The following is a 26,411-nucleotide window of genomic DNA, read 5'->3' on the forward strand; positions in this document are numbered from 1 at the left end:
AAATAAAGCACTCCAGGGACATTTGTAAAAGGAAAAATTGTGATTAATAAAGCCTTAGATTTTCTTCTAAGATGATCTTTCTGTAACTAAAACAAATGAACAAAATCAGCAAAAAGAACTGAACTGGTTTAAAAAACAGCCTGTTTTTCAAGAATCACTACCTTGTTTTAGTCATGTGCCACTTAAACAGAAGAAGTGATGCAAAAACTAGAACAAGGATTTTTGATTTACATTAACGAGTTACCATCCAGATTAATCTGGTGAGTTGTATCAGCAATCTAGAAAGTATTTCAGACGACACTCAGTACTGTTATTCAGAAGTTAGTGACAGTTGTATTTAAATACCTAAAAAATTCTACACCAAAACAACTTGAAGATTTTGATATTTGATTCCATGAGAATTATTGTGCTGTTGCAAAATGAAGACATACAGACATTGCAGATAAAGCAATCTCTTCAGTCCGATGTATGATGATGCACTACATGTTTATTAGCAAAAAAAGACCAAAAAAAATTCTTATTTTAGTTCAGTGTTCTAAATAAACTAAAAATCAAGGTATTCTGTACAACTTTAATTCATGTTAAGCTCAGGAGAGAGAATACAACATTGCAATTAAACTTCTAAATGCGTATCAGAAGAGACAATATTTAGACAATGTGTATATTACCTGGTTAAGAGAATAATACCAAGAAAGGGGAAGATGAAATACCCGTAAAGCTACTGTCTTCAGAGAAAATCGTGTCTCAGTAACAGCTTCTTCTGACATGGCTCCTTCTCTCCCATAACCTCATTAAGTGGAACTATCTTGAAAACAGTCACAGATGGTCTCTGGAATACTCTGTCAAACGAAGGACACATACTAAATTATGCAATAGAAGCCCAGGACACCTTTCTTCTGCAAGCTCAAGCCCCTTACATAACAGGTATATGACTTGTTTGATTGATGTTTCTGAACGGAGATAGGACTCGTGCTTAATGAGAAGACAGCAAATTTGCTGGCTCAGCTTAGGCCCTGTTCCTTCCAATTGCTCTGTGCAGAGACCTGGATCTACAGAGGACTCAGTCTGCTTTTATCACTTATTATATTCTCTAAACCATACGTGGCAACAATCCTGTTTCTAAGACCGCTACTGTTGGAAGAACATATTCACCAGCTAAAAGAGTTAAAAGATTTGAGGGTAGCCAGAAAAAGTTTATCTCATTCACAGCCCCAATTTTGTTGCAGACACAAGAGGAGGGATAAATGCTATCGCCTGAGGTGATCTCCCTCATTGGAAGGGACGTCCCCCTCACTCTCTGATGCTAAGCACAGGGCAAAGCCCCCGACGCCTGACATCCAGGGCTGTGTCAGGGAGAGAGGCGAGAGGAAAACGCGGGCCCGCAGGCCGCGGAAGCGCTCCGCTTTAACCACCACCTCCTTCCCCCCCGCCACAAGCGCTGCCTCAGGGCAGGAGCCTCTCTCCGCCGCGGGACACCGAGAGGGGCCCGGCCGGCCTGAGCAGGGCAGCGAACCCCGGTCGCCTCGGGGGCAGAACCCACCTTCCCCCCAGCACTGCCCAGCCCTCCCCACGCACACAGCCCCGCCGTGACGGTCGGAACCTTTGCGGCGCCTCAGGCGGGTGATGGGCAGAGCCGGGCTGCCGGCTCCACACCCCGCTCAGCCCCCATCCTCGCCACTCCCTGGGCCCAGGTCAGGTCCTGCTGCGCGTCAGCCCTACTGTTTGTCGCCCTCTGTTACCTGCCGAGCCCCAGGACAGGTACCGCGGGCGGCTCCCTCCCCACAGCAGCGGCTGCTAGGAGACCGGCGGGGGAATCTGCTTCCGGGCCAGTGAGAAGCGGCCGAGGTCGGCTGGGAGGCAGCCCCTGCCGCCGCCACGTGAGAGTGACCCACTCCGTTAGGAGTCCGCGTCGGCCATCTTTACATAGGGCAGCCTTCCTCAGCGGGCAGCCGGGCAAGATGGGGTGAGAGCCTGGCGCCGCCATCTTTGTGCGGGGCAGCGCTCACGTGAGCGGCGGAGACGCTCGGCGCCGCCATCTTTGTGCGGGGCGCGTCCCACGGACCGGTGTCGCCGCAGCCGGTGGGCGTCTGCGTGAGGCGGTGCCGGCGGAGCCTTCTCCGCGGCCTTCTCCGCCACGGTGGCCTTCTGTACTGTGGTGTCCCGGGCGCGGGAGTGTTGCCCGCCCGCCCGGCAGGGCCTCTGCTCCCGGAGGCTGAGGTTCGCCATCGGTGTAAGCTGCGGCTAGGCTTAGCTCCGCGCACGGTGCGTCCACCCGGCTGCTCTGGTAAGAGGGGGCAAGTCCCGCCGCCGGCGGGAAAAGCGGGTCGGGTCAGGCGTCTGTGAGGGGGGGAGAGGAGCGCGGCGGGCGGCGTCCCCGACTGGTCTCAAAGTCCAGGGCAGGGCGGCCCGGCCCGCCGGGCGTGTTGGCACGGTGATGGCCGCCGCCGGCAGGAGCCGTCTCGTCAGGCGGGGAGCTGCGGTCCCGGAGGGCTGGGTGGGGGCCCGGTGGTGGTGCACGGCCTGTCGCCCCCGCTGGGCGAGCTGGGGCGTAGGGCGACGGGACGGTTGCCTGGGCCGCCCGCCCCGGGTCAGGGCGGCGGGTGGGGAGGGTCGCCCGCCTCCCCGCCTGCTGGAGGCGGCCGAAGAGCCGCCACAAACGCCGGCCACAAGCGTGTCGACGGCCACAGATATCCGCTAAAGTTGAAGCCATACGGGGATGGGGTTGTGGGTACGATGCAATTCCTAAAACCGAATAATTTACCTATAAATTACTGTTCGTTCCCTGAGGTATCTGCACGCGTAGATGACCGCGTACGAGGGATGAAATAGACTGGAGGAAAAAAAAAAGTCTGGTGTAGCACCTAGTGGAAAATCACTGTAGACTCGGGCAAAGGCGGAGTTGGGAAAATCCTCTTAGAAACAGAAAGGTCATCTAATGGGCTTCAGAGTTAGGATTTAGGGCGGTGGAAGAAAGGAATGAATGGACGGGCTGTATACCTTAAAAGGCAACATAAAAATGAAAAATGGCGAACCCTGTAAGAGGATATACCCTTAAGCGTTTTTTTAAATGTCATTTCTCTTTGGAAACAACGCTTCATGACAGCGAAAAAAAAAAATCTAATGGAAGTGACTTAAAAAATTGTGTTACGCTTGAATGGATAATTCTTGGTGCCTGAAGAGAAGGACCAGGTATCTTTCATCACCTTACTGAGTATACTTTTGTAATTTACTGGGAAAATACCAGGTTTTATTCTAAGTAGATAAAGTAAGTTTTCTACCAAAGTTAGTACTGGTGGTGTCATTTTTTCAAGAAAACAGGATGCTCGTGTTTGGAGTTGATGGATTTAAAAAGGTAGAAGTAGGGAGGGATGGGAGATGAAAATCAAAATCACCTGCTGATTAACAGAATATAAAGGAATTTAGTGTGTGAAATTAAGATTAATCTTCCCTATTTTTTAATATGAGAAGACTATTCTCAAGGTCGGTAACAATATTATTCATGTACGTTGTTGTGCTGAAGTAATTTCTGTAATAATTGTCAAAGAATCCAATGAAGTTTTTAAAGAGCAACACAGTTCTTTAGAGAATTGATAAAAAAATGTGCATCTTAAAAAATCTGAATACATATGGCTAAGGCTGTATCTTCAATGGGCTTGTGGAGTTTGGAGTGAATGCTGGTGGGTTTCTTCTGCAGTGGAAAGAATATCTGTATGACAAGTAATTACTGAAGTTTCAGATCTATTTAGTATTCGAAGTAATTAAATGTTCAGTTACAAAATTGCATCCCTGTGTCACTTTTATTTTGTTGCTGTAAAATGAAAATGAATGTTAAATGCAATTGTTCCAGTACACTAGTAAAGTAACTGTGAGTGCAGATAAGAAGCCTGAACTTAGAGTTTACTAGTTTGATGTGCTGTTGTTCAGAGCTGTACTGGCAAAATAATAAAAGTCTACAATGAAGATATAATTACTGCTTCAGGTAATTGCTGTTTTCAGAATAATCCTTTTACTCTTAAAATCTTCTATCAGCATTCCGTAACTGAACCCTGTAAAATGGTCTGATAAAATGGCTCCATATTTAGGGACATCAATGGAATAAAGGTACATATTTGTTTATTTAAACATCTGTTGAAGTGTTAACTAGTATAACCAGGCAGATGAAAACATTAACTTTAATTCAGAAATTTTTTGAGAGAATTTAAGATCTGTTATGTTTCTTCAGGACCTATTAGTCTCGATGCATAAGCCTAAGATCATTTTCAAGATCAGTTGAATTCTCTTAGTGTTTGATGGGATTCTTCTGCGTGTGTGATAGTTCTTCCATGGTAGGCACCACACAAATCTGTGATGCCGTGGAATTCTGCTGAATAATAAATAGGTTGCTGGTCTTGATGCTTTAAGTTATGGTTCACATTTCTCTAATGGCTCACATGAGCAAACGTTTTTTTCTTAGTGAATGCAAAGAATAAACAGGAACAAAAAAGCCTGGAAATCAAGATAAGTTTTACAGGCTTTTGGTTTTTCTTTGAAGTATGACTTGCTATGCATGCGCTAAACAAAAATTTGTTAATAAGTCGTTCCTTTGAACATTAAATTAGTCAATTAGTTGAATGATGTAGTGTGATACATTGACACAGGTGGACTGAAACAAACCTTCCAGTGGAAACATTGGAGAGAGCTGGGGGGAAGAAGGGAGAGACTGCAGAATTCTCTCCCAAATATATGGGAAGCATTTGATGAGAAGCTTATATTGCAATAAACGTTGATGAGAAGATCATATTGCATGAATATGATCATGAACAGTTAGTGTGAAAACTTGAGTTCTATTCCCAGTTAAGTTTTACTTCATTCTTAACCTAATAGTGAGATGAAGATGCTTCTCGTGTCTCATGTTTAGGTCCGTGGTTTTCGGCTTGTGTTTTTTCTAAGCTTCCTGTGAAACTATGGAATACTTCTGAAGGGTGAAAGGTGACAGAAATAGTCTTGTTACCACGGTCACGTGATTGGTGTCTAAGCATTCATGTCTTGATAACAATTTTTTAGAGTTCTTCAACCTGAGGAGGGCTGACATTACTGATACAGATCTTTTCCAGAGCCTTTCTCTGTCTTTCTAACATATAAACTTTTGGTTCAGGAAGATGAAATGCTGGAAAGGATTCAGGGAAGCTATACATTCTTGTAATATTTTTGTTCTTCTCTGGCTGTCATCTTTTGGTCAGTAGTGGAAAGAGGATACTGCACCTTTTATCTGACCCAGTAGAGCTGTTCATGTAAGATATTTAGGCACCTTCCCAGTACTATCACATATCACTGGAGGCACAAAGTGGAGATATACTCCAACTTCAGAACAGGAGTATGAAATGGAGTGCAAGAGAAAACTACAAACATAGATTTTTATTATGTTTTTTTTTTTAACTACTGGAAATGAGAAGTGACATTTGAATGAGGTCAACACAATGTAGAAGCTTGTGAAAAAGATGTGATAATGAGATACATCAGTAGAGGAAGATAAGCAATTTTTTCAGATAGAGTAGGAAGTGGTGAAATGGAGGAAGGGCAGTGAGCGAGGGAGGGGCTACCCTGGGCTTGCTAGGACTTGGAGAGATGAATCATGGTTTTGAAATTAATTTTACAGTTTTAGACTTTAATATAAAATTTTACAAAATGTGTTACCGGTATATTAAGCTACCAAGGTTATATCAGTACAGTGCATTATCATGGTTGCTACAGGATGGAAGAAGGTGCGTAAAAATTTTGTCAACAAAAGATGAAAGAAAGGTCATTCAGCTTTTCCCGTATAACAACATGTAAAGCATCTGTAACATTAACTAGACTTCTGCAAGGGATGCTCTCCATATCGACAGGAATAGGGACCACATCCATAAGGACATGAGCTTCGACATGCTTTGGTCTTTCTAATGATTATTATGAGGAGAGAGATGCAGACTGTATCAAGAAACAGAATCTGGCATAAGCAGAACTCCTGGATTTGGCTTTGTTCAGGACTGCGGGTTTGGATTTGTGCAGTTCCGTGTGTGAAAAGTAGCTATTAAATTCAAATCTGGTAGTGTGAGGTGAAGTCTCCGCTTCATTCATTGCTTTGTATTACTTGAAATAATGCATTCAGAGAGCTGCTTCTATAAAAAAAATTAAGCCCAAAGCTTTACTAATCTCATTATATCGGTCTTTCTAAAGCATTTGTGTTAAATCAGCATTAATTCACACTGAATTTTTTTTAAGGTTGTCAGGGCTTTATTTGAAGCTGACTTGTTCATTTTTAACGTTTTAACAGACCTTGCAAAATGTGCAAGATGAAACATACATTCATGTTTCCATTTCTGTTCTGAAAAGGAACTTTACAGTTCAAAGCAGAATTGCTAATATGACTGAAATGAGGAGGTTTGGCCTGAAAAAGTAGCGTTGTCATATTTGAAGTGTCTTTTAGCAATACTGCGCATAAATTACAAACAGACTCTGAACTGAGGAAATATTTCTCCAGCTGCAGCTTGTGTTTGAGAGTAGCGCTTTTTAAATGTCATAGTATTGGTCCAGGAAGAGAATTTAGACTCATCTTGACAAAGATCCTGAATTATTAATTTCCTGTTGTATTTCCAGTCTTGTGAGATAAGTTCTTAAATATTTTATTGAAAAGCTGTTAATGTGACATTCAAAAAGGCTAAAAGATACACATACTTCAGTATATATACACATTATACAAGACACTTATTATATATATATTATTTATATATAAATAATTGTTTATATGTAAATAAATATGTGTAAGTACGTATATGCAGGTATATACATGAGTATATATAATAAATTATATAAAGTATTATATATTATTTATGTACTACTACTAATACTTTAATAATATTATTTGTAAAGGAATGTTTGTAGAAATAATATAGATTATTTATACACATACAGACACACATAAAAAAAAAGCTTAGATAATCAAAGGGAATTGAAATGGCTCTTTTTTTTCAAAGGGATGTTGTTGCAAGGCAATGGAAATAAAGACCAAGTCAAAGATGACAAACTGAAAGTTTACTAGGAAGTGCAGAGATGCCCACTAGGCAAGGTTTGTTTTCCCCCCATGCTGTCAAAGCTCTAGGTTACTTAATATTCAAAGGAGCAATTGGTCGTATAATGGAAGGAACAGACCTAAAGCTGCCAAAGCAAACATGCAAAGTGGAAAGAGATGTTGATAACAATGATAAAGGCTGCCACTGTCAATCAAGGAGTGCGTATCACTGAGTTAGAATGGAGTTTTACTCCAAAGTTTTGATAAAGTAATGCTAGATTGGACTGATAATAATTGGGCAAAGAAAGTTTAAGATTTCTTGGGTTTTAGAGAGATTGAGCCATCAATAGTAATTGTTTAGGTGACAAAACTGGAACAAAGTTCTTAGATGGTTCTTATCTGCATGAGTCAATTGGAGTATTTATATAAAAAGAACCTTTCTGAGTTCGTTTTTTAATTTTCTTTCTGTGAAACATCATAGCTTTCTGTGCAACTGTCAAAATAATAATGACAAAGTGATTGTATTTAACATTCTGTATTTCTGATAAGTTTCTGTGTCTGCACCAGAGACCTTGGATGGACAGAGAGAACTCAAACAAGAGAAAAGCTCACTGAGTGTTCAGTGCTACATGTGAATTACAAGTTTCAGTTTGCTTTTGTTATATAATATGCCTGAATCTAGAATGTGTCTTTGTAAATAAATAAAACCAAGATAAAGTTTCTGTCTCCTTTGACAGACAAGTCATGTGCTCTTGCATTTTAGCCTTTACAGTTTCAACATACTTCAGCAGTGTTGCATAAGATCCCCTTCCAGAATATACAGTCAAAGCCACCATTAGTTCTGGGTAGGCTTGAAAACTGTCTTTTTTATGTCTTTGGGGTGCCATGGTAGAGACAAGGAAGTTAAATAATTCATGAAACAGCTCTGCTCCACTCAGGTTTCTGTTAGTTTATGCCCTAAAAGTCAGAGGATCTTGTTTTAGAAGTCAGCTGTGTCTAATTTGGACTATTGGATTCTCTTACTGTTAATAAAGTTATTTATACTGACTTACTTTAGAAAGGCATATTCTTTTTAAAGTTATGTGTATGTTGCATATTAGACCTCTAATATTGCTGCTTACTGTAAGGAACTGGGTTTTACTTATTCTTACTTCTGTTGACAATTGATTCCCTGGTCTTGAAAATTCCAGCTACAGGATCTCAGAAAATACAACTTCTAAAATGTCATCGCCCGGCAGCAATTGCCCGCATTTGGAATCAGTTGGAGAGATAACAAAAGAGGAATTGATACAGAAATCTCATGTGAGTTGTAGCAGCTTACTTTCTTCCTATCACAGTAACTCTGATCACTTATTTCAGCTACATATCTTGTCATGTATTATTACTTATAAGATGTGTTTAAGCGTTAAGCATGGGTAAAATCTTCTGTACCAGAATAGTAAGGTTTAAATGAAGTACAGGAAGAATTATGGACTTGATAAAACTGAAAAACTTTTTTTTTTTGTACTTAACACTTTCCCAGCAATGTCTTCCAAAGCAAGTGGTGTTTTAATGGAAATATTAGCTAAAAGAGTTAGCCTAACACCAAGATGAACTTCAATTTCAGACATTGCCATTGTAGCAGTTCGTTATTTGGAATCTTAATGTAATATAGCACGACTGACCTGACTTCAAGTAGAAACTATAACAAAGAAATCCATGTTTAAGTTTTTCTTAACCAGCAGTTCACTTTTTGATGGAGGAGCCACAGTTTGAGGAACTGTCCCTATCTAAACGCTCGGTGACCAGCTGGTATTAGCAAATGGAACACAGAAAGATCTTGTAACCCACTGTAGTGTCTGGGAGGTGATGAAAAGCCAAACCTTTTCTGTCCATGGTGCTAAATTTCTGTATTCGAAAAGTGCAACCGTTAATTTGCTGCTGAGGGGTATAGCATTTCTCCAGGGTTACATTTTTTTTTTTTTTTGTAAACTTTTGCAGGTAGTGTTGACTCTCTGCAAATCGGAATATTCAGTTATTACAAGTTCTATCGCTTTCAGTTCTTTTTATGTTAAATTGATAGGAAAGACCGATTTTGAGGATTTTTGTAATAATGTGATGTGGTATATGTTTATGCTTTATTTAGAAGAACAGTTTTTGGGTTAAGATGAAATCTCAGAGAGATCCAAGGTTTTACTAGAAAAATATACTGATCTTAAGATTATATGAAGCAAATCAAAAATTAAGTTGGTTATCAACACATTCTTTTTTGTCTTAAAATTATTTGGCTGATACTGAGCTTCACAGTATTTTTTTCTCATTTTGTCTTGAATTTGAGGTTTACTAGTGAAAGTAAATGAAATAATACTTTGCTTGTGTGTTAATTTTAATAGGGCACTTGTCAAGACTGTAAAGTCAGAGGACCCAACCTTTGGGCATGCTTAGAGGTAAGTTGTTCTGTTGTTCCATAGCAGGGTCCTTTTCTAGTAATCTGTAGATAAAGTCGGTAGCATTTTTTTTTTTGAAGAAACAACTGTAACCAAGTTCTTTAGCTTCTTTAAGTTATTATTTAAAAGCAAAGCCTCTTGTGCAGTTTTCTATTTTTAAAGTTATTTACCCTCTATCAGGTACATATTTCTTATACTTTAAGAATACTGTGTTTGAAATGAGATTTTTTTTTTTATAAGAAGCTAGCATATGAAGGTTTCTTTTTGAGTTATGGTATTTCTTTCAGTTCTTGAGAGTATTTTTTTTAATCTTTTCCCCAGATCTGTAGATCTCAAAAAAAAAATATTATTCCTGAATTAAGTTATTTTTTATAAGCCTCTCTTAGCATTTGTAGCAGTAACACCTAGCAATAAATGCAGACTTTTTACAGCATAAAAAAACATACTCTTTTTTCTTTGTTTTGCTTAATAATAAAAAACTTATTTTGAAATTCGTAGAAGCTTGTACAAACATTCTTCAAACCTTGTATGAATTTTGTACAGTCTTTACCCTGTGTATAGTTCTTGCTTAAATATGCTTTTGCCGCCTTTTTCTTGCTGTCTACAAAAACCATATTTTTCAGTGTATTTTAAAGAAAAAAAAAAAAGGTTCTGAAAACATTGCTTCTGATTGATCTATGATACCAACGGAAAAGTATGTAGCTAATTTGATTTTTAATATGTCTCATGAGTTCTTCATACAGCTGTTCCCAGAGATTGAAATTTTACTTTGTAGGCCTGACTTAATTTCTTGGCAACATTTGTGTAAGTTGTGTCAGGAAGATACCTAGGCTGAGATGCCAGCCTTTAGGTGTATGTATGAGTATTTTAAAAATCTACTTCATTAGTTCCCTAATAATATAAGTGGATTATGATAACAGTTAAAAGATGAGATTATTTTGCTCCCTCTATCCAGCAAGAGATATAAGTGAAGGGGGAAAGAATCAGTGTTTAATGTCTTCTTGTTAGGTGGTTTGAAGTTTAATTAAATATAAAAACCCTCATGGGAGTAGGAAGAGGTTTTCAGGGGTGCATCAGCCTGGCAGGTGGGGAAATGCTGTGAAGCTTGAAACACGTTTTTTATTTCTCACTTAGAGCTCTTAAACTGTTACTGAAAAACTTAATTTCATACCAATGTTTCCATAGGAGAGTTTTCTAATTGCAGTAGGACACTTAATGTCATAGAATTGTTTTGTTTGGAAAAGACCTTTAAGATCACAGAGTCCAGCTGTTAATCTAGCACTGCCAAGTTACCACTAAACCATGTCCCTCAGCACCACATCTACCCATCTTTTAAATACCTCCAGGGATGGCGACTCACCCACTCCCCTGGGCAGCCTGTCACAATGCTTGACATCCCTTTTGGTGAAGAAATTTTTCCTAACATCCAATCTAAGCCTCCCCTGGTGCAACTTGAGGCCATTTCCTCTTATCACTTGTTATTTGGGAGAAGAGACCGCCCCCCACCTTGCTACAACCTCCTTTCGTGTTGTTGTAGAAAGCAATGAGGTCCCCCCTCAGCCTCCTTTTCTCCAGGCTTAAACCACCCCAGTTCCCTCAGCTGCTCCTCATAAGACTTGTGCTTGAGATCCTTCATCAGCTTCATTGCCCTTCTCTAGACCTGCTCCAGCACCTCAATGTCTGTCTTGTAGTGAGGGGCCCAAAACTGAACACAGTATTTGAGGTGCGGTCTCACCAGTGCCGACTACAGCGGGACAATTGCTTCCCTAGTCCTGCTGGCTGCACTATTTCTGATACAAGCCAGGATGCTACTGGCTGCCTTAGCCACCTGGGCACACTGCTGGCTCATATTCAGCTGGCTGTTGGCCAACACCCCCAGGTCCTTTTCTGCCAGGCAGCTTTCCAGCCACTCTTCCCCAAGTGTGTAGCGCTGCATGGGGTTGTTGTCACGCAAGTGCAGGACCCGGCAGTTTGCCTTGTTGAATCTCATACAATTGGCCTCGGCGCGTTGATCCAGCCTGTCCAGATCCCTCTGTAGAGCCATCCTACCCTCATGCAGATCAACATTCCCGCCCAACTTGGTGTCGTCTGCAATGATCTGCTGTGATATATCTCCTCTTGGATGAATTGACATCTTGCCTTCACCTTTTTCAGTAGAAAAACTTGGTGAGATCCCAGCATGTTAACTATCTGTAACTTAACTAATATCTGTGATTATTTAATACAGAAAATTGACTGTGTTCAGCTGCTATTTGATTGTATAAATTAACTTGCTTAGAGAGTTATACAGATAACATGCTGTACCCTCTGGTGTGATTGTCTTGACTCGTGCAAATGAAGAATTAATGAAAATTGCTTGAAGATTGTCAGCTGCAAGATTCCACACTCAGACAAATATGTCTTGCAATTAGCACAATTAAAATCAACAATTATTTTGCATGTTATACTAGAATGTAGTAAGTACTTAACCATACAGTGCTGGAAACTCTTATTTAAAGGTGAAAAAACGAATTCATTTTGAAGTAATACTCTGATAAATAGGCACTGCAGATAGGGGCATACAGGCATTTTTTTAATAAATGTGTCATGTTTTGAGTCTGTTGCAATTCAGTATTTTAGACATTGGGATAATGTTATATCTTCTGTAACAATCTCTTCCAAATCATGAATTGTAAAAAATACATGTTGACCTTAATCTGAACAAATATATCAGAATGGCCAAAAATATTATATTCCAAACACATTTAATGTCTAACACTGCCTACCAGTGAGAGGAGTTGAGTTAAATCTTGCAGCATCCTTATTTGCTTTAGGTGGTATTTATTTTAACATTTATTGTGCACGTCTCTCTGTTTGTGTAGGACTCTGCAAGTTTGAAATTTGAGTGAATTTTAAAGAGACTGACAGTATGTTCCTATTCTGTAAACCTGTTTGACACCACTGTTTAATTCTGTGTACTTCTTTGTATCTTGCTCAACAGAACAGATGTACATATGTTGGCTGTGGTGAATCCCACGTTGATCACAGTACTACCCATTCCCAGGTATGTGTATGTGCTAGCAATACAGTTACTCGAAGCAGTGAAGTAGAATGAGAGAACTTTTTTTACTCAGTGAAGTTAAGAACCTGTGTTAGCGTAACTGTTTGGAAGTTTGATTAGCTATGATTGTTTTTCATCTATAGAAGCAGGTCTTGTTAATTTCGGAGGATGAGTTTACAGTCTTTGTGCAGCTGCATAATTATGTATGTAATTCTGACATTATTGTGCTCCTTAAAAGAACATGGTGAAAATTAAAAAAAGAACAACAATTACTGATGATTTTCAAGATGTGTGGACAAAAGACATCTGAAGTACTTCAGCTTATGTGTAGTACTTCACTACTTCAGTCTAACTCTTTAGGATTTTGTCTGCCTGATGGTTAAGGGGATAGAAGTTGGGTTAATGAAGATGAGAGCTGAACGGGTGTAAGATAGGAGGTATAAATTACCAGAAACAGGTGCTTTGTTTCTGCATTGTGCTCCCTGTTGCAGCACCTACAGATGAAGAACCTGTAGACTTAGATGAGTATATCCTTTCCTGCTATGTCCTGATTTTGGATCCAGCTTGGTAGGAGCAGTGGAGTGTATGCAATATGTTCCCCAGCATGCCGAGTTCTGGCAGGGTTGGACAGCTTGAGTGCATCTGTTTGGGTCTTAAATTCACTGTCTGTTCTGTGCACACTTGCCAAAGTGAAGCCAATGGGATACATCGTTCTGCCCTAACAAATATACTGGAGACAGAGGGATGGCAGTTTTGTGAACATGTCGCTTCAGAATTGCTGATTTTCCAATTAAATGAAATTCTTGCCACTGGTTTACAGTTCGTCTGTCAGAAAATACATATAAACAATTTTTGGTCCTTAAAAATGCTAACCCCCCCCTAGTGAATATTAAAATGAACAAATAGTATATACAAGGGTTTTACAAGAAGTATATTTTATGACTGCATTTTACCACCACTCCTAACTTTTTTTTTTTTTGAACCAGGGCCTTGAGAAGAGTGCATGTTTATACCAATTGTTAGCATGTTTATATAAATCTATATAAATACAATTTTTTTTTGCCAGCTATTTAAGCTAAATCACAGTTCTAAAGTCTTTGTAATATGTACATATATAAATGAGCTGCTTGTAGTGCAACTGGGGAACTGATGGTTCCTGAATTTCTTCCCTACAATTTTATACCTCTTGGCTTTCTACGGTTGTTTATTCCTGATTTATGTGCTGTTTTAGCAATGTTATGTATGGCCAGGTAAAAGAAAGGGAATGGATAGTTTGCTTGCTGTCAGGGACATCCTTGTCTTGATTTTCTTGTTACTTAATTTTAATTTATGGATAGTAAGCCCTCTTGTGGATTTTTTCTCAGCAAAAATCTCAGTAAAATGAGAGAAACAAGGTTGACATGAATATGTTTATTTCTGCTTACTTCAGTTTCCACAAGCAAAGCTCCCTGTACTGCAAATAATCATGCTTGTTGTGTCCACTTCAAGAAAATGAATAAGCTGTTGCTCTGGAGACTTGTAATTATTTATGCAGCTGAAGCTGCAGAACCAAGTATATTCTCATGCTTAAAATTGTCTGAGAGATTAACGTAATCTGTTTCTGATGTTTTTTAGTAAGGAGAGGGCTACTTAATGAAATTGTAGCCTACATTTTATATGAAAAACATTGTTCTTGTACAAGGCCTTATTAAATGAGGGGAGGAGAAACTTTGGCATCCTGCAGCAGTTGTGGTATTTTCCTAATTTCTAGTAAATCCTTCATTGTCTATAAACCTGGCTGCTGCTGACATAAAAGGAAGAAATACAGAAAGGATTGGTGGAAATATTTGGAGGATGATGGCAACTATGTACACAAGCTTACTGTAAGCGAAGAGGTTAAAAAAAGAAAGATGAATATTAGAACAGTAAAAATATTCTCCATCTGTCAAATTTTTATATTGCTTCAAGGTATGAAGCTGTCAATAAGAGAACTAATTGAGTCTAGAATGCTTGTTTTGATATGAGCACCTCTTAATGTAACTGAACTACAAATCTTATCGTACTCTTCTGATTGATTGCTGAATAGCTTGAATTTCCTACAGCAAACCAGTAGAAATAAACACTGCCCTTATGGTAGAGGAGTTGGCTGCCATTATGATCATTTCCATTCCTGGAAAATGTGTTTGTTCTGAATTGTAACACTTCTGACAACAGGCTTTCCTCTTATTTTTGTAATTACACAGAGGCATGTAAGATATGACAGTGGCTTAGATTCTGATTGTACCTTGTTGGTAATTTGTGTGACTTGTACTAAAAATGAGTGTTGGATAAGTTTGTGCTAAAATTTCAGTAATAGAATTGCTATTTTTTTAATATTCTAACACACATATTTGTTTAATTATTGAAAGATCTAGAATTTTAATATTTCTGTTGTAGCTTGCATATTGCAGTATTTAATTATTCCACATTTCTGAATCACAGTTTTGTTTTTTGTTCTGTTTTAGGAGACAAAACACTGTCTAACTGTCAACCTTACTACACTCCGTGTTTGGTGTTATGCCTGTAGTAAGGAAGTATTCCTGGATAGAAAATTAGGATCTCATTCTCCACTACCAAATGCAAGACTGTCTCACCAAGCGCAAGAAAATAGTGTGCAGGTATTTCTTAACCCAATGAGAAAAAGGCAGCTGTAGCTTTACAGTAAACATTGTGTCTTCTCTCAAATGAGAAACTGACTTTTCCTCTTTTCTTGTTGCTGAACTTTCTATTAATTTCTCTCTATCTTTATAAAGACATTACCCAGCTTCTCTGTACTGTCTCTGTGTACTGCATGCTTCCGAAGAATGCTTTTTTCATTGTATTGTCTAATTGTTTGTAATCTACAATAAACTTTAAGGTACCAAAAAAATACAGGGTTAAATTTAAGGTTACAAAATTGGAATACTTCATCTGTGCTTCCCCATTCTGTCAGCTCTTGAAAATGGTACTTAAAAAACTCATTACAGTAATTGCTGGCTAACTTACAGGGAGCAACAGAATGCCTTTTAAGCACAGTACTTTTAGAGAAATACATGCTAATTTTTTACCTTATTCACCTGGTAATATAAGACACTTAAGAGGATTCCTACAGCTTAGTTTCTGAGGTTTAAACATGTCTAGTTTTCAGTTTTGATAAATGACTGAAAAGATCTTGATTTTTGAGTATGTGTGTGTGTGGCAAAATTTTTCTAGTGGAGTGGTATACACACAAACATTCCTGAATAGTTACGAATATAACTACTGTACTAGAGTTTACTAAGAAGGCAGCAGTAACCTGCCTATATTCTATATATATGTGTAATTTTGGTGTAGAATGATAAATATATTGTGTTAGATTCATGTGGAAAAATATGTATCAGACTAGAAATCAGGAGAATGCTATTAGTGTTCTTTGGCAGCTAGGATTGCCAGAGTATAAATATGCCGAGGAGAGAAATATGGTCAGTATCTGGGAAGTTGATATGAGTTGAGTAAAACACAGGCTTGAGATGGTAGCATTTGATATGATTACAGCATCAAAGACAAGCCTTTATAAAAGTGCTTAGCTGTTCCTAACTTCACATTTATTAACAATTAACACAGTAGCTGAAGGGCAAGATAAAGAAACAAGCATTTGCTAGTATTGGAGACAAATTAGAAGGGAAAAAATGAGCAAAGCAGATGTTATATAGGGAATTTTGAAATATGCTGTTTGCTTGTCTTGTTTTCCTGCAATTTCAACAAGGTTTCTTTAGGTTTGATTTGTTGTTTTGTTATGTTTTCCTGGTTACATTAGTCTTCACTGGCATTGGTACTGTTTGCTCTGATAATATCTTCTCTAGATGAGTGTTGTCTTGGAGAAAGTTATGCTGCAATTTCTTAAGTATTATTGTTTGGCATAATGTCTGTATCTGAGAAAAAAAAAAAAGGTGTTATTTCTTTACTTCATATTTAATGTACTTACATAAAAATGACAGGTAACTCAGTTAAAACTGACAAGTACTGACAAGAATATTTCTAAAATTGTTTTTCTTGAGGCATAGAGCTATGGAAGAGATATCGTGACGCACAGGTTGGACAGAAAGATGGGCAATTTTTCAATGTATATAGAGAGGAAATATCCTTTAATATTTTCACTTCACAGTTTAGTATTTAATATGAACATAATCTGACCATTTTCTCGTAAAATGCCATCAGTTCAATTAGAACTGATTCCAAATCAGTTGGAATATTTTTAAAAAATTTCTGTTGTCTTGATATAAAGCTGGGTTTAGATTTCTGAACTTCTGTTCTATTATACTTAACCTGTTTTAATCTTCCAGGGAAATGTGTATAATATACAGGGAAATCAGTAGAACTTAAACAAAATGTTTGACAGACTTTTTAGAATTTTTATTTATATGCTCACAAAAAGAGCTTGTCATTCAATAAATGTCTGCCTGCCTAATACTTTGTGTCTCTGTGCATTTTGCTTCCAACAGTTTAATTTGTCGTCTTTAAATGTAGTGAGCCATCTGGTGGTGTATCAAAAACATATACACTAACTTTTATGTGATGACTACTGTGTTAGCTTTTCGGTGCCGGCTTACTGTTTGTTATCCAAGGGAAAGAAATGCTATAAATTGCTTTGCTTTGATTCTTCAGCTGTTGTCATAAAATCATGCAATGTTGTCACTGCTAATCTGAAAACAAAAATGTAGGGTTTTTCTTAGTAAACTTTATCAGGGTAGCTGTGGAATCCTATTATTCTCACTTCATATGCAGTGAGATTTCGAAATGCATTCACGTAATTTTCAGTTCCTAGACTTGATGGTGAAATTATACATAAGCTTAATTAAGAGGAAAATTGATAAATACAAGTAAATATGCTTTTTTCTTTTTCTCCTTATAAGGATTTCAAAATACCTAGTAATCCCACCCTGAAGATTCCGCTAGCAGCTGTATTTGATGACTTAGATATAGAAGTGGAAGAAGATGAGTTAAAGACTAGAGGTAATAAAAGCAAAATCTAGTGCTTTATTGCCCTTTACTACATGCGTATGTCTCCAAGTCTGTTCTCCAGCTACCTACTGGTTCTCTTCTAAGTGGAACTGTTTCCTATTCTGCTCCAACTAAGATCTTTATTTTTATTTTCACCTTTATTGCATCAGTCTTTACTTACCTTCAGAGCAGAGGCTGCAGTGGTAAATGTGCACCTGTGCAAGTAGCCATGAAATAAGAAAGCATGTTGGAGTAATGTTTAGTGTAGCTGCTGTTTTAGCCACTCTGGTAGAAGTAGTTTTTAATAAAATCTGTTCTTATGTTTTCTCCTGTCTTAAAACGTTCCTGATTTGAATGCTTTCCTGCATTTTGGGTATCTGAGCCTGTAGTATCCCAGTATGGGTTTTCTGGGTTTTTTTTGTTTTCTCTGTTTCAGTAATGGATAGTTTAATATTAAACTGTTGTAAAGATGAAAATGACAGTGGATGAAACCCCAAACAGTGAAGCCTTAATTTCTCCTTTCATAAGCGAACATAATTATTATTATTTCTTATGAGTCTCAAATTTGTGTTGATCATTTTAGAAAAGGATATGTGTATTTGTTAGCGAAGAAAATATTTCTACCTGCCATTTTCTCAGGAAAATCTGACCAACAGATTGTTAAACTATTGTTTTTGAGATGCCAATGCATATGTCAAGGCAGTTGGTTTTCCATCTGTGATAAAAGAGCTATTCTAGTTTAAGGATCTCATTTCTCCTTTACTCATCTACTACCAGCTTTCTCTCTCCTAAGTCTGCTAGCGTTGGCCAAAAAAATCTACTTTGCCCCTTCTGTTGTCTGGCACGGTCTTTCTGGATGTGTCACCACCCCACTAATTTGCCATCTGCCTTTAAATCATTAAACCATGTGTTTTATTCCCATTAGTTTCTCCTAACAATGTGTATTTCTCTATCTTCTTGCCTACTAATATTTTGGGGAATGTAGAATTGCATTAAAGTTCCCAGTAACACTAATGTGACTGTGTTAATACACTTCTCAAATTTAAAGGAAAAAACCTTCTTTAGCTCCATTTTAGCTTTGTTAAAATTTCTTTTGAAATGCTTTCGATGAAGCAAACATTAGAATATGTCTTTACAAGAGAAGTCTATTCAAAAACATTACTTGTGACACTGCAGCCTGGAAAACTGCAGTGAGAGTATCTTCCTGATACATCTGCTGGTAAAAAAATAAAATAAATATTAAAAAATCTTATGACTGTTTCCAATTGCAGTAAAAATTACCGTCTCTTTTGTAGCAGAAATTAGAAGGGCAGAATGCAGGTTCACATGCGGGAAGCAGGACTGTATTTCCATTCAGACACATAGAAGGATCTTTTAAAACTTAAAAATGAAGTTCTGTGTATTAGAAAATTCAACTGAAATAACCAAACTGTTTTTCAGATGTAAAAGGATTTTCTTAGTAAATTTTATTTTTCTGCCACAGACTACAACGATCAGGGTACTTCCTATACTTCAAGGATTACATAGAGACTATGGTGTTGACTGCTGAATATTTTAAATTTTCCAGTCTTATTGATTCTTTGCTTATAAATGTTACTGTTTTCTCACACAAAAGGAATTTTATTTTGAAATTAATTACTTCATTAATTTAACACTAGTAGCTATGAATAGCAAGTGTATCAGATTATTTTTTAAAATTGAGATCATATGATAATTATGAGTTGTTTAAATAGCCTCACTTCAAATATTTAGAGAGCATTTTTCATGACTCCATAATCACTGTAAAACTATGTGTTAATTGTAACTTTTATGTGTAAGGAAAAAGAAAGTAAACAATCTGAGCTTGAAAATAAATTCTGTGGGGAAGTCTCAACTGAGCAGTCTGTGTATAAAAATAAGGGTATGTATTTGGCATAGAAGACAACCGATCATAGGTAACTATAATTCTGATTCTGGGATAATCACATGCTGAGTAGGGTTTGAATGTTTAGTATAATCTGACTACTAGCGTGAACTTGAGATAGAAGAATGAAATCTTCCTTGAGAAGCTTTTGGTAATACTGTTAACAGTTGCGAATGCAGCAGAGCATCAGTTTAACTGAACAGGTAATTCATTAAGTTCAAGTAAAACTTAGATATTGATAAACATATTTTAAATTACAATCTGCAGCTGACATAAAACATCAAAAGTTAGTAGGATGAAATACGCTCTACTTGTCTGAAGTGTAATAGTCAGCCAAAATAAAAACACTTAATTACTTCTTCTAGTTAGATTAGTATTCCTTTAGGAGTCTTACGTTTCTTTTAGTTACAATTTGGCATCAGAAGTGTTACACGAGTATTTTAATTAGTACGTATTTTCTAGGAAAAAATTTCCTTAATATGTCTTGTATTGGATTAACAGATTTACTGAATATTCGTTCTGTCTTTCAGGTCTAACAGGATTAAAAAATATTGGAAACACTTGTTACATGAATGCAGCTTTACAAGCTCTTTCCAATTGGTAAGGAAAATGGTTGTAAATGTAATTTTATATTTGCTTATACATGCATTTTCTCAAGACACCTTAAGGCTTTTGAAGGGTTGCACTACCATGGAAGAAGGCATGTTTTTGTAAATCTCAGTCTTATATACTACAAGCAATTGTGTTACTGATAGGAAAAAAACTACTCTGATATGTGGGTTACTCATATTTTCCCCTGTTTCATTCTATTTCCTCACTGTCCTAAATACATGCAGCTCTAGAAACTAGAAGAAAATCTGATAAAAGCTATTAAATTTGTGAGTTGGGTTTCTTTCTGCTGCAGAAGAAATCAAAGGAAATACGTAGGAATAAACCCTAATTAAAAAGGAGAGGCATGTTAAGATCAAAAGGTCCAAATTCAGTCCTTACAAACAATACATCTGGGACACGCTATGCTAAATCATCCTAGGTGTAGCTAGAATAAAAAGTCTTCTCACTCCATGGGGATACCAGACAAGTTCTTGAAGGAGAAATCTACAAAAGTTGAAGAGATAAAGGGGGGTTAAAGGGAGAGAAGTGAGAGAGTATGTGAGTTGGCAATGCTGCATGAAGAGATAAATAATCATTTAAGTAGAAATGATATACCTACAAACATCATGTGGCGCTATTGGATTCTAGAGAGAAGATTTGTTTAAGATGCTATTTATGGACTAGGCTTACGGCGATTGTTGCTGTAGTGGTACATGTGTGCTTCTGTGATGGCTAGTAGGAATTGACTTGAATTTGAATCCTGTTAGACAATTCTGGTGCTTTAACAAATGTCAGAACACGTTTGAGGAGCGGTGTTTCTGTACTGCCAAAGTTGTCCTACTGGGAAATGTCTGGTTGCAGCATTTAAGGATGTAGGAGATGAAATTGTTCAATTACATAATAGCATTTTTTGGTTGGTTTTTTTTTTTTAAATAATCTTGTATGAAATGCAGATTTCCTGTTGTATTTTAACAACCTGAAAAAAATACTATTTTCTTCTTTTTAATCAGCCCACCTTTGACGCACTTTTTTCTTGATTGTGGAGGCTTAGCCCGAACAGATAAGAAACCGGCAATTTGTAAAAGTTACCTCAAGCTGATGACAGAACTCTGGCACAAAAGCAGGTATTGCATCATTTTGGTGATGAAATGATTATAAATAAACTCCACAGCCATGAAGGATGCATTAATCTGTCCTAGGTTTCTAGTTTTTATTTTGTATGTATGACAGAATTACCCTTATAAATTAAGGAAGGAAAGATTAGCTTGCAGGATTTAAATAGTCCTTATAACCTGTTCTTTTCAGTACCTACCAAAGATAGGACAAATAATTGATGTAAATCGTAGTAAGCAAGATCTGACAAGAAATAGATGATAAACACTATACAAAGTAGCATTAAACTTTTAAAAATAACTTTGTATGTGCCAGAAATACATCTAAAATGTTTAACTACTTCATCCTCTCTGTGTCCTTCATTCTGTACCAATGTTTATCAATTTCTGTTATTTCCTTATATGGAATTTCTGTTATCTCCATCTAAGAAAATACTTCAAAATATAAGTACAGAGGTGAAGAAATAGTAATTGTGCATAGTGCCAAGAGTGTGTCTGATTTGTCATCTGATTCTTTTACAAGTGTGGCATAAAAGGCCTGATACAGTCTCTGTTTCTGTTGGATGACAGATTTTTTTTTAAAAAAAGTATAGTTAATAATTCAGTACCAATATTATTCAATTACCAATATTGGTTAAGCTTAATATTATTGGTGTTAGATGTGTTATAGTTCAGTTGCAGATAAATTATGATCCCAGTAAAGATAGAAAATTCCACTTAAGTGCTTGCTTTTTTGTGCATATTTATATATGTAAAACTTCTTTCTTTTTTTTTCTTTAGGCCTGGTTCTGTTGTTCCTACTGGTTTATTTCAAGGAATTAAAACTGTTAATCCAACGTTTCGAGGCTACTCCCAACAGGTAAAACTTTCTGATGTTTTTTAAATCTGCCTAAGCCATAAAGTTATCTCTTATTTTTAAACGGAATGCTTAGGATACCACGCTTCCTATATTCTCAACTTCTGAGAATAACTGCTTTTCCCTTTTTTCAGGAAAATTGAAATAACGCGTATCTAAAACTTTTCCTTTGTGTGAAGTAATCCTGCTAATATTTGAGCAGTCCCAGAAAACAAAATAAAGGTGTTCAAAAATGAAAAAGAATATAATAGATTTTTATATGTTTATTTACCAGTTACGTTTTTAAAAAAATTAAATACGCAGTACCCAATTGTCATTTAGTATCTTGGAAAGAAAAACCCACTGCTGTGTCTTTTGTAAGCAGTATAGTGGGAACTGTAAGTTGATAACTTGTTAAATAGTCGCGGATTACTATATAATAAAGGCATTCTTCAGTTGATCCTTCATGCAGTATCTTGCTGCATTCATACAGTTTGCAGTACTTTATTAAAAGCTTTTGAGCTAGATGAAAATTTTAAGCCCTGTAATTAGAAAAGCTTACTAATATCTTCCAGGACTCTGCTGTTATTCAAAGGAATTTTGCTGTTTCAGTTAGCATGTTTCAGATTTGTGGAGTGGAGGAATAGAACGCACATTTTAATCTTCTAATCCTGCATGTAGCTGTAAAGTAAATTTTTACATAGTAATCTGAATTTTTTTTAATTTACTCATGAATTTCTTAAGGGCCACATGAATTTCTGGAAAAGTAGAAAATCAGTCTTGATAACCAAAAGGAAACTGTATGGAAACTTGGTTCTCATAGCTTTGAACGCTGATGAGAACGTCTTTTTCCATGCAGAGCAACGCTTAATGAGAACTTTTTTAGGTTCTGCCTGGATCACACTTCAGTTGTATGTTTAGTAGTTTTCATGGCAACAATTAAAACAAAGCAGGTCTTTCATGACCAACACTCTCCTCTTGCCCAGCCTTGCCGATTGTGCAGCCAGTTGGGCAGCCGTGTCCAATATTCAGGGAGAAAAAGGAATTCTTTTGCTCAATTAAGAATGTTTATCAGTTAATCTGTGTCTCAAGGATTGAGTCTTCTTTTTTTTTTTTTTTTTTAAAGGGTTACCAGCAAATAGGCATATTAATTTTTATTTTTTTTTCATTACCCAAAACTTGAATCTGGTAGTTGTAGTTTTTAAGAAAAAGAATGTTTTCTAGTCAGCAGTTATAAGCTTAATAAGTAATTGCTATGATGGATGGGAATGTTGCGCAGCAAAAATTACTATTATGAACAAGCAAAATACAAAAAGGAAAACAGAAGAAAATAAAAGCAGTAATAGTTGCCAAGAAGAGGCTATTGTTTTCTTCCATGCTTGCTTTATTAGATGTTCTCTGTTGCCAGGAATCAAGCTGCTGTGTTGATTGTTGAAATTTGGTGGCTTTTAAGATACTTCCAAACACGGATTAGACTTGTAGTAATACTTGACAGCTCTTTGTGGAAACACTGACAGTTAAGGAATCTTGTCCAGGCTTGAGAAGAAGAGTTAAAATCTTTTTGACAGTATGATGCAATTGGAAAGATGGACTAAGTACATCATCATACTTTTTATTAAAGTGCTTTCATGCCCAGCGAAAGCAAGTCTCTGGTTGCTTTGCTGAAGGTGCTGCCTAAGGTTTTAAAAAACTGTCCGTAAAACATTCCATTACCAGCAGAACTGGAATCTGACCGCACTGTTGGTAGTTGCTTGTTACATTTATCATTCATGTAGGCTGTGGCAGTAGTTTTGTTAAAGTTGTTGACATAAGCTTTTTAGGAATTGAAGTGTTTTGAAGGAAACTTTTACAGGATTACTTATGACATGCAAGAAATGGATGCCGGAAACAAATATGTGGTCTGGAAATGAAACTTCTTTTGAACATTAAACCTGGAACAGAGGAACTTACATTATACTTCTTTAAACAGCCAGCTGTAGCTTTTATTTTAGTTATCTGTATCTTTTGCTGATGTAACTTTAATATCTTCCAAATACAGTGGAATAACACTGGAAAACTTGTTTAAAATCCTAGGATGCACAAGAATTTTTGCGCTGTCTAATGGATTTGCTTCATGAAGAACTTAAAGAACCAGTTGTAGAACTGGAAGATGCCCAGCCTATGAGTGTTGAAGAGAGTATGGAAGAAGACAAGAGCCAGTCAGATGTAGGCTTTCAGGCTTGTGAATCCTGTGGTACCTGTGATAAAACAGAAAATGACACTATTTTCAAACCTGTCTTAGAGGATCCTGCAGAGACAACCATGTTAATTCAGGATGATGATAACAACTCAATGACATCCAAAGACTGGCAGAAAGAAAAAATATCAAGCAACAAGCTTAAACGAGCAAATTCTATGGAAGACTTGGAAAAAGACACAAACACTGCTTCAGAGACCACTGAATTTTTAAATAATCAAGGAACTGTCAAAGTACAGATACACAGCAGATTCTCAGGTAATATATTACTAATGTGCAATTGAAATAGTCAAAATTCTTAGCCAGAATATCTGTGCGAGTGGAAATGAGTTGTGGAATACAGTAGGGAGGTATAGGTCAAATAGGGTTGGGTTGGTGGATTCACTTGTAAACAACGCACTTTCTTAATGTATTTTTTTAGTTTAGGTGTCATGAATTCAGTTTGAATTTCCTTGAAAAACTAAAGATACGTTCTGGTTAAGGTTTCAGATTACCCAGAAGAAAGGGGTTTTTTGGTTTTGTTCTTAACTTAAAGGTATGTGAACTGAAATGGTGCTTCATTCCTGAATGTCCAGTGACCTGACAGTGTGATTAAATAAATTACATAATGATTGTGTCTGTTCATTCTGCAGTACAGTTTTTTGATAAAATTTATTAAATAATGCAAATATTAATTGCAGAGTACATCAGTGATGTCCACATGAATGATGTGTCTGCAGCCCAGACGCCATTATCAAATGGCTTATCAAGCAGTCCTCCAAAATCATTCTCATCATGCTCTTCACTGGCACCAGTCCACAAAAAAGGTACAGGCCCTTTATTTTCTTCCTCCTGGTGCTGAAATGCTCTGTATTAGTTTTCATTTTGTTGTTTCTGGCGTAGCAGTGCAGTATTGTTCTTAGGGTTGTTTTTTTCTTAATCCCCTATCCCCAGTGGGGAGAGGGAACACTAGATAAGCTGGACATAGAAGGCCCATTTAATTCCCCATAATGCTGTGGGAATTCCTTAGTGTGCTAGGACTTGCATCTGGGCGGCTAATACCTAATTACAACACACCTATTCCCTTCTTCTCTGCTGTTTCCCCCTTGCCAAAAGCGTGTAGCGTCTGTTGGGTGCCACAGTTCTAAGATGCCCCTGCTTGTCAGTGTTTTCCATTTCTTCCTGCTGTTTGTTAGTGTGGATAAATACAGCACATCCTCCACATGGCTGATAAATGAATACTTTAGAACCATCTTAAAGCAGTTTAGCGTCAAAATAAGTGATTGAAAGAAACCTTGGAGAATTTTGGGCAAAAGGCTGTATGAGGCAGTTTGTGTCCACGATATATAAAATACATCTGATGCGTTGTGGAAAAAAGGTTTTTCAGATTACTTCTAATGGCTGTTCTTTCTGCTGGCAGTACTTTTAAATTCAGACTTTATTGTTATTTTAGACATCTTTCTAGGCACATGATGATACAGGGACAATATATAATGCTGCTGGACTGTAAAGAGGCAAAAGTACTTGCTTATGGGCAAACTCTATATGAACAAAGGAGCCTTGGGAGGTTGTGTTCTATATGAAAGATTTATTGGAGTAATTCAGTTTCCTTCTCACTGTAATTATTTCCATGTTTCACTGCCTGGCTTGTTACTGGCTATCAGCATTTTGGCAGAGCTTGCCTTCGACTCCTACAAGACACTTGAGTGGTCTCTTGGGTAATATACTGACTCCAGGAGAGGTTTTGTGGTCTTCATTTTAGCCTACCGTTTCAGTAATCTGTAGAGCCCAAGGGACTGTTCTGGTGTGTTTACCTAAGTAGTAGTGGATTTGGGTGGGGAGCACATGTTTACTTTTTTTTTTTTTTTAATAAGCTGCTGCTAGGCTGGACTCTAATAGTAAATTTAGTCTACTTCAACCTACCGTCATATGTGTTGTGACACAATAAGCTTGTGTATGAACTCTTCAGCCCAACATGGTTAAACTTCCTGGAAAGATGTGATCAAAATAAACATCAGCTAGAATGTGCCTTTTTAAGTTTTTACCTTGGGGGATTCCTGCCAAGGCGACTCTCGTAGCAGTAGGCTGTAGATTTCAAGACTGGCTGTTGAGAGTTTTACCCAAACACAGGCAAAATTTTCTGCTGTTTGTCCCGCATAAACTGCTTGAGAAACCTGCATGAATTGCCTGGTACTAACAGCAATCTGGTTGTGTAATTTCTAAGAAATATTTAGTAAACAAAAAACGGGGCCTGGCTTGTAATTTAATCCTAAATATGTGTGATC

At 37.4% G+C, this 26,411-nt stretch overlaps 2 protein-coding genes across 7 annotated transcripts in view; one reads left to right on the top strand and one right to left on the bottom strand.

The window, feature by feature from the left end:
- MIGA1 (mitoguardin 1) overlaps window positions 1-1,922 on the bottom strand; it is a 41,874-nt gene extending 39,952 nt beyond the window's left edge. Inside the window, exons 1-2 of one of the 3 annotated variants that reach the window (XM_054210544.1) lie at window positions 1,740-1,922; window positions 669-839 (exon numbers count right to left, since the gene is read on the bottom strand). In XM_054210544.1, coding sequence (XP_054066519.1) covers window positions 669-767 — 99 coding nt within the window. In that variant the 5' untranslated portion in view covers window positions 768-839; window positions 1,740-1,922. The remainder of the gene's footprint in view (window positions 1-668; window positions 840-1,739) is intronic. The other 2 variants (XM_054210542.1, XM_054210543.1) reach the window with 2 other exon arrangements.
- Window positions 1,923-2,148: 226 nt separating this feature from the next.
- Window positions 2,149-26,411, top strand: part of USP33 (ubiquitin specific peptidase 33) — a 42,151-nt gene continuing 17,888 nt past the window's right edge. For all 4 annotated transcript variants that reach the window (XR_008467898.1, XM_054210540.1, XM_054210541.1 and 1 more), the window contains exons 1-11: window positions 2,149-2,284; window positions 8,218-8,329; window positions 9,400-9,453; window positions 12,434-12,496; window positions 14,977-15,129; window positions 17,383-17,482; window positions 19,904-19,973; window positions 20,975-21,088; window positions 21,857-21,935; window positions 23,985-24,405; window positions 24,828-24,953. Coding sequence is in view for 3 of the 4 variants with exons in the window: in XM_054210540.1 (XP_054066515.1) it covers window positions 8,249-8,329; window positions 9,400-9,453; window positions 12,434-12,496; window positions 14,977-15,129; window positions 17,383-17,482; window positions 19,904-19,973; window positions 20,975-21,088; window positions 21,857-21,935; window positions 23,985-24,405; window positions 24,828-24,953 (1,261 nt within the window). In the remaining variant the exon portion in view is untranslated. The remainder of the gene's footprint in view (window positions 2,285-8,217; window positions 8,330-9,399; window positions 9,454-12,433; window positions 12,497-14,976; window positions 15,130-17,382; window positions 17,483-19,903; window positions 19,974-20,974; window positions 21,089-21,856; window positions 21,936-23,984; window positions 24,406-24,827; window positions 24,954-26,411) is intronic.

This window comes from Rissa tridactyla, chromosome 8 (assembly GCF_028500815.1).
Source record: "Rissa tridactyla isolate bRisTri1 chromosome 8, bRisTri1.patW.cur.20221130, whole genome shotgun sequence".
NCBI lineage: Eukaryota > Metazoa > Chordata > Aves > Charadriiformes > Laridae > Rissa > Rissa tridactyla.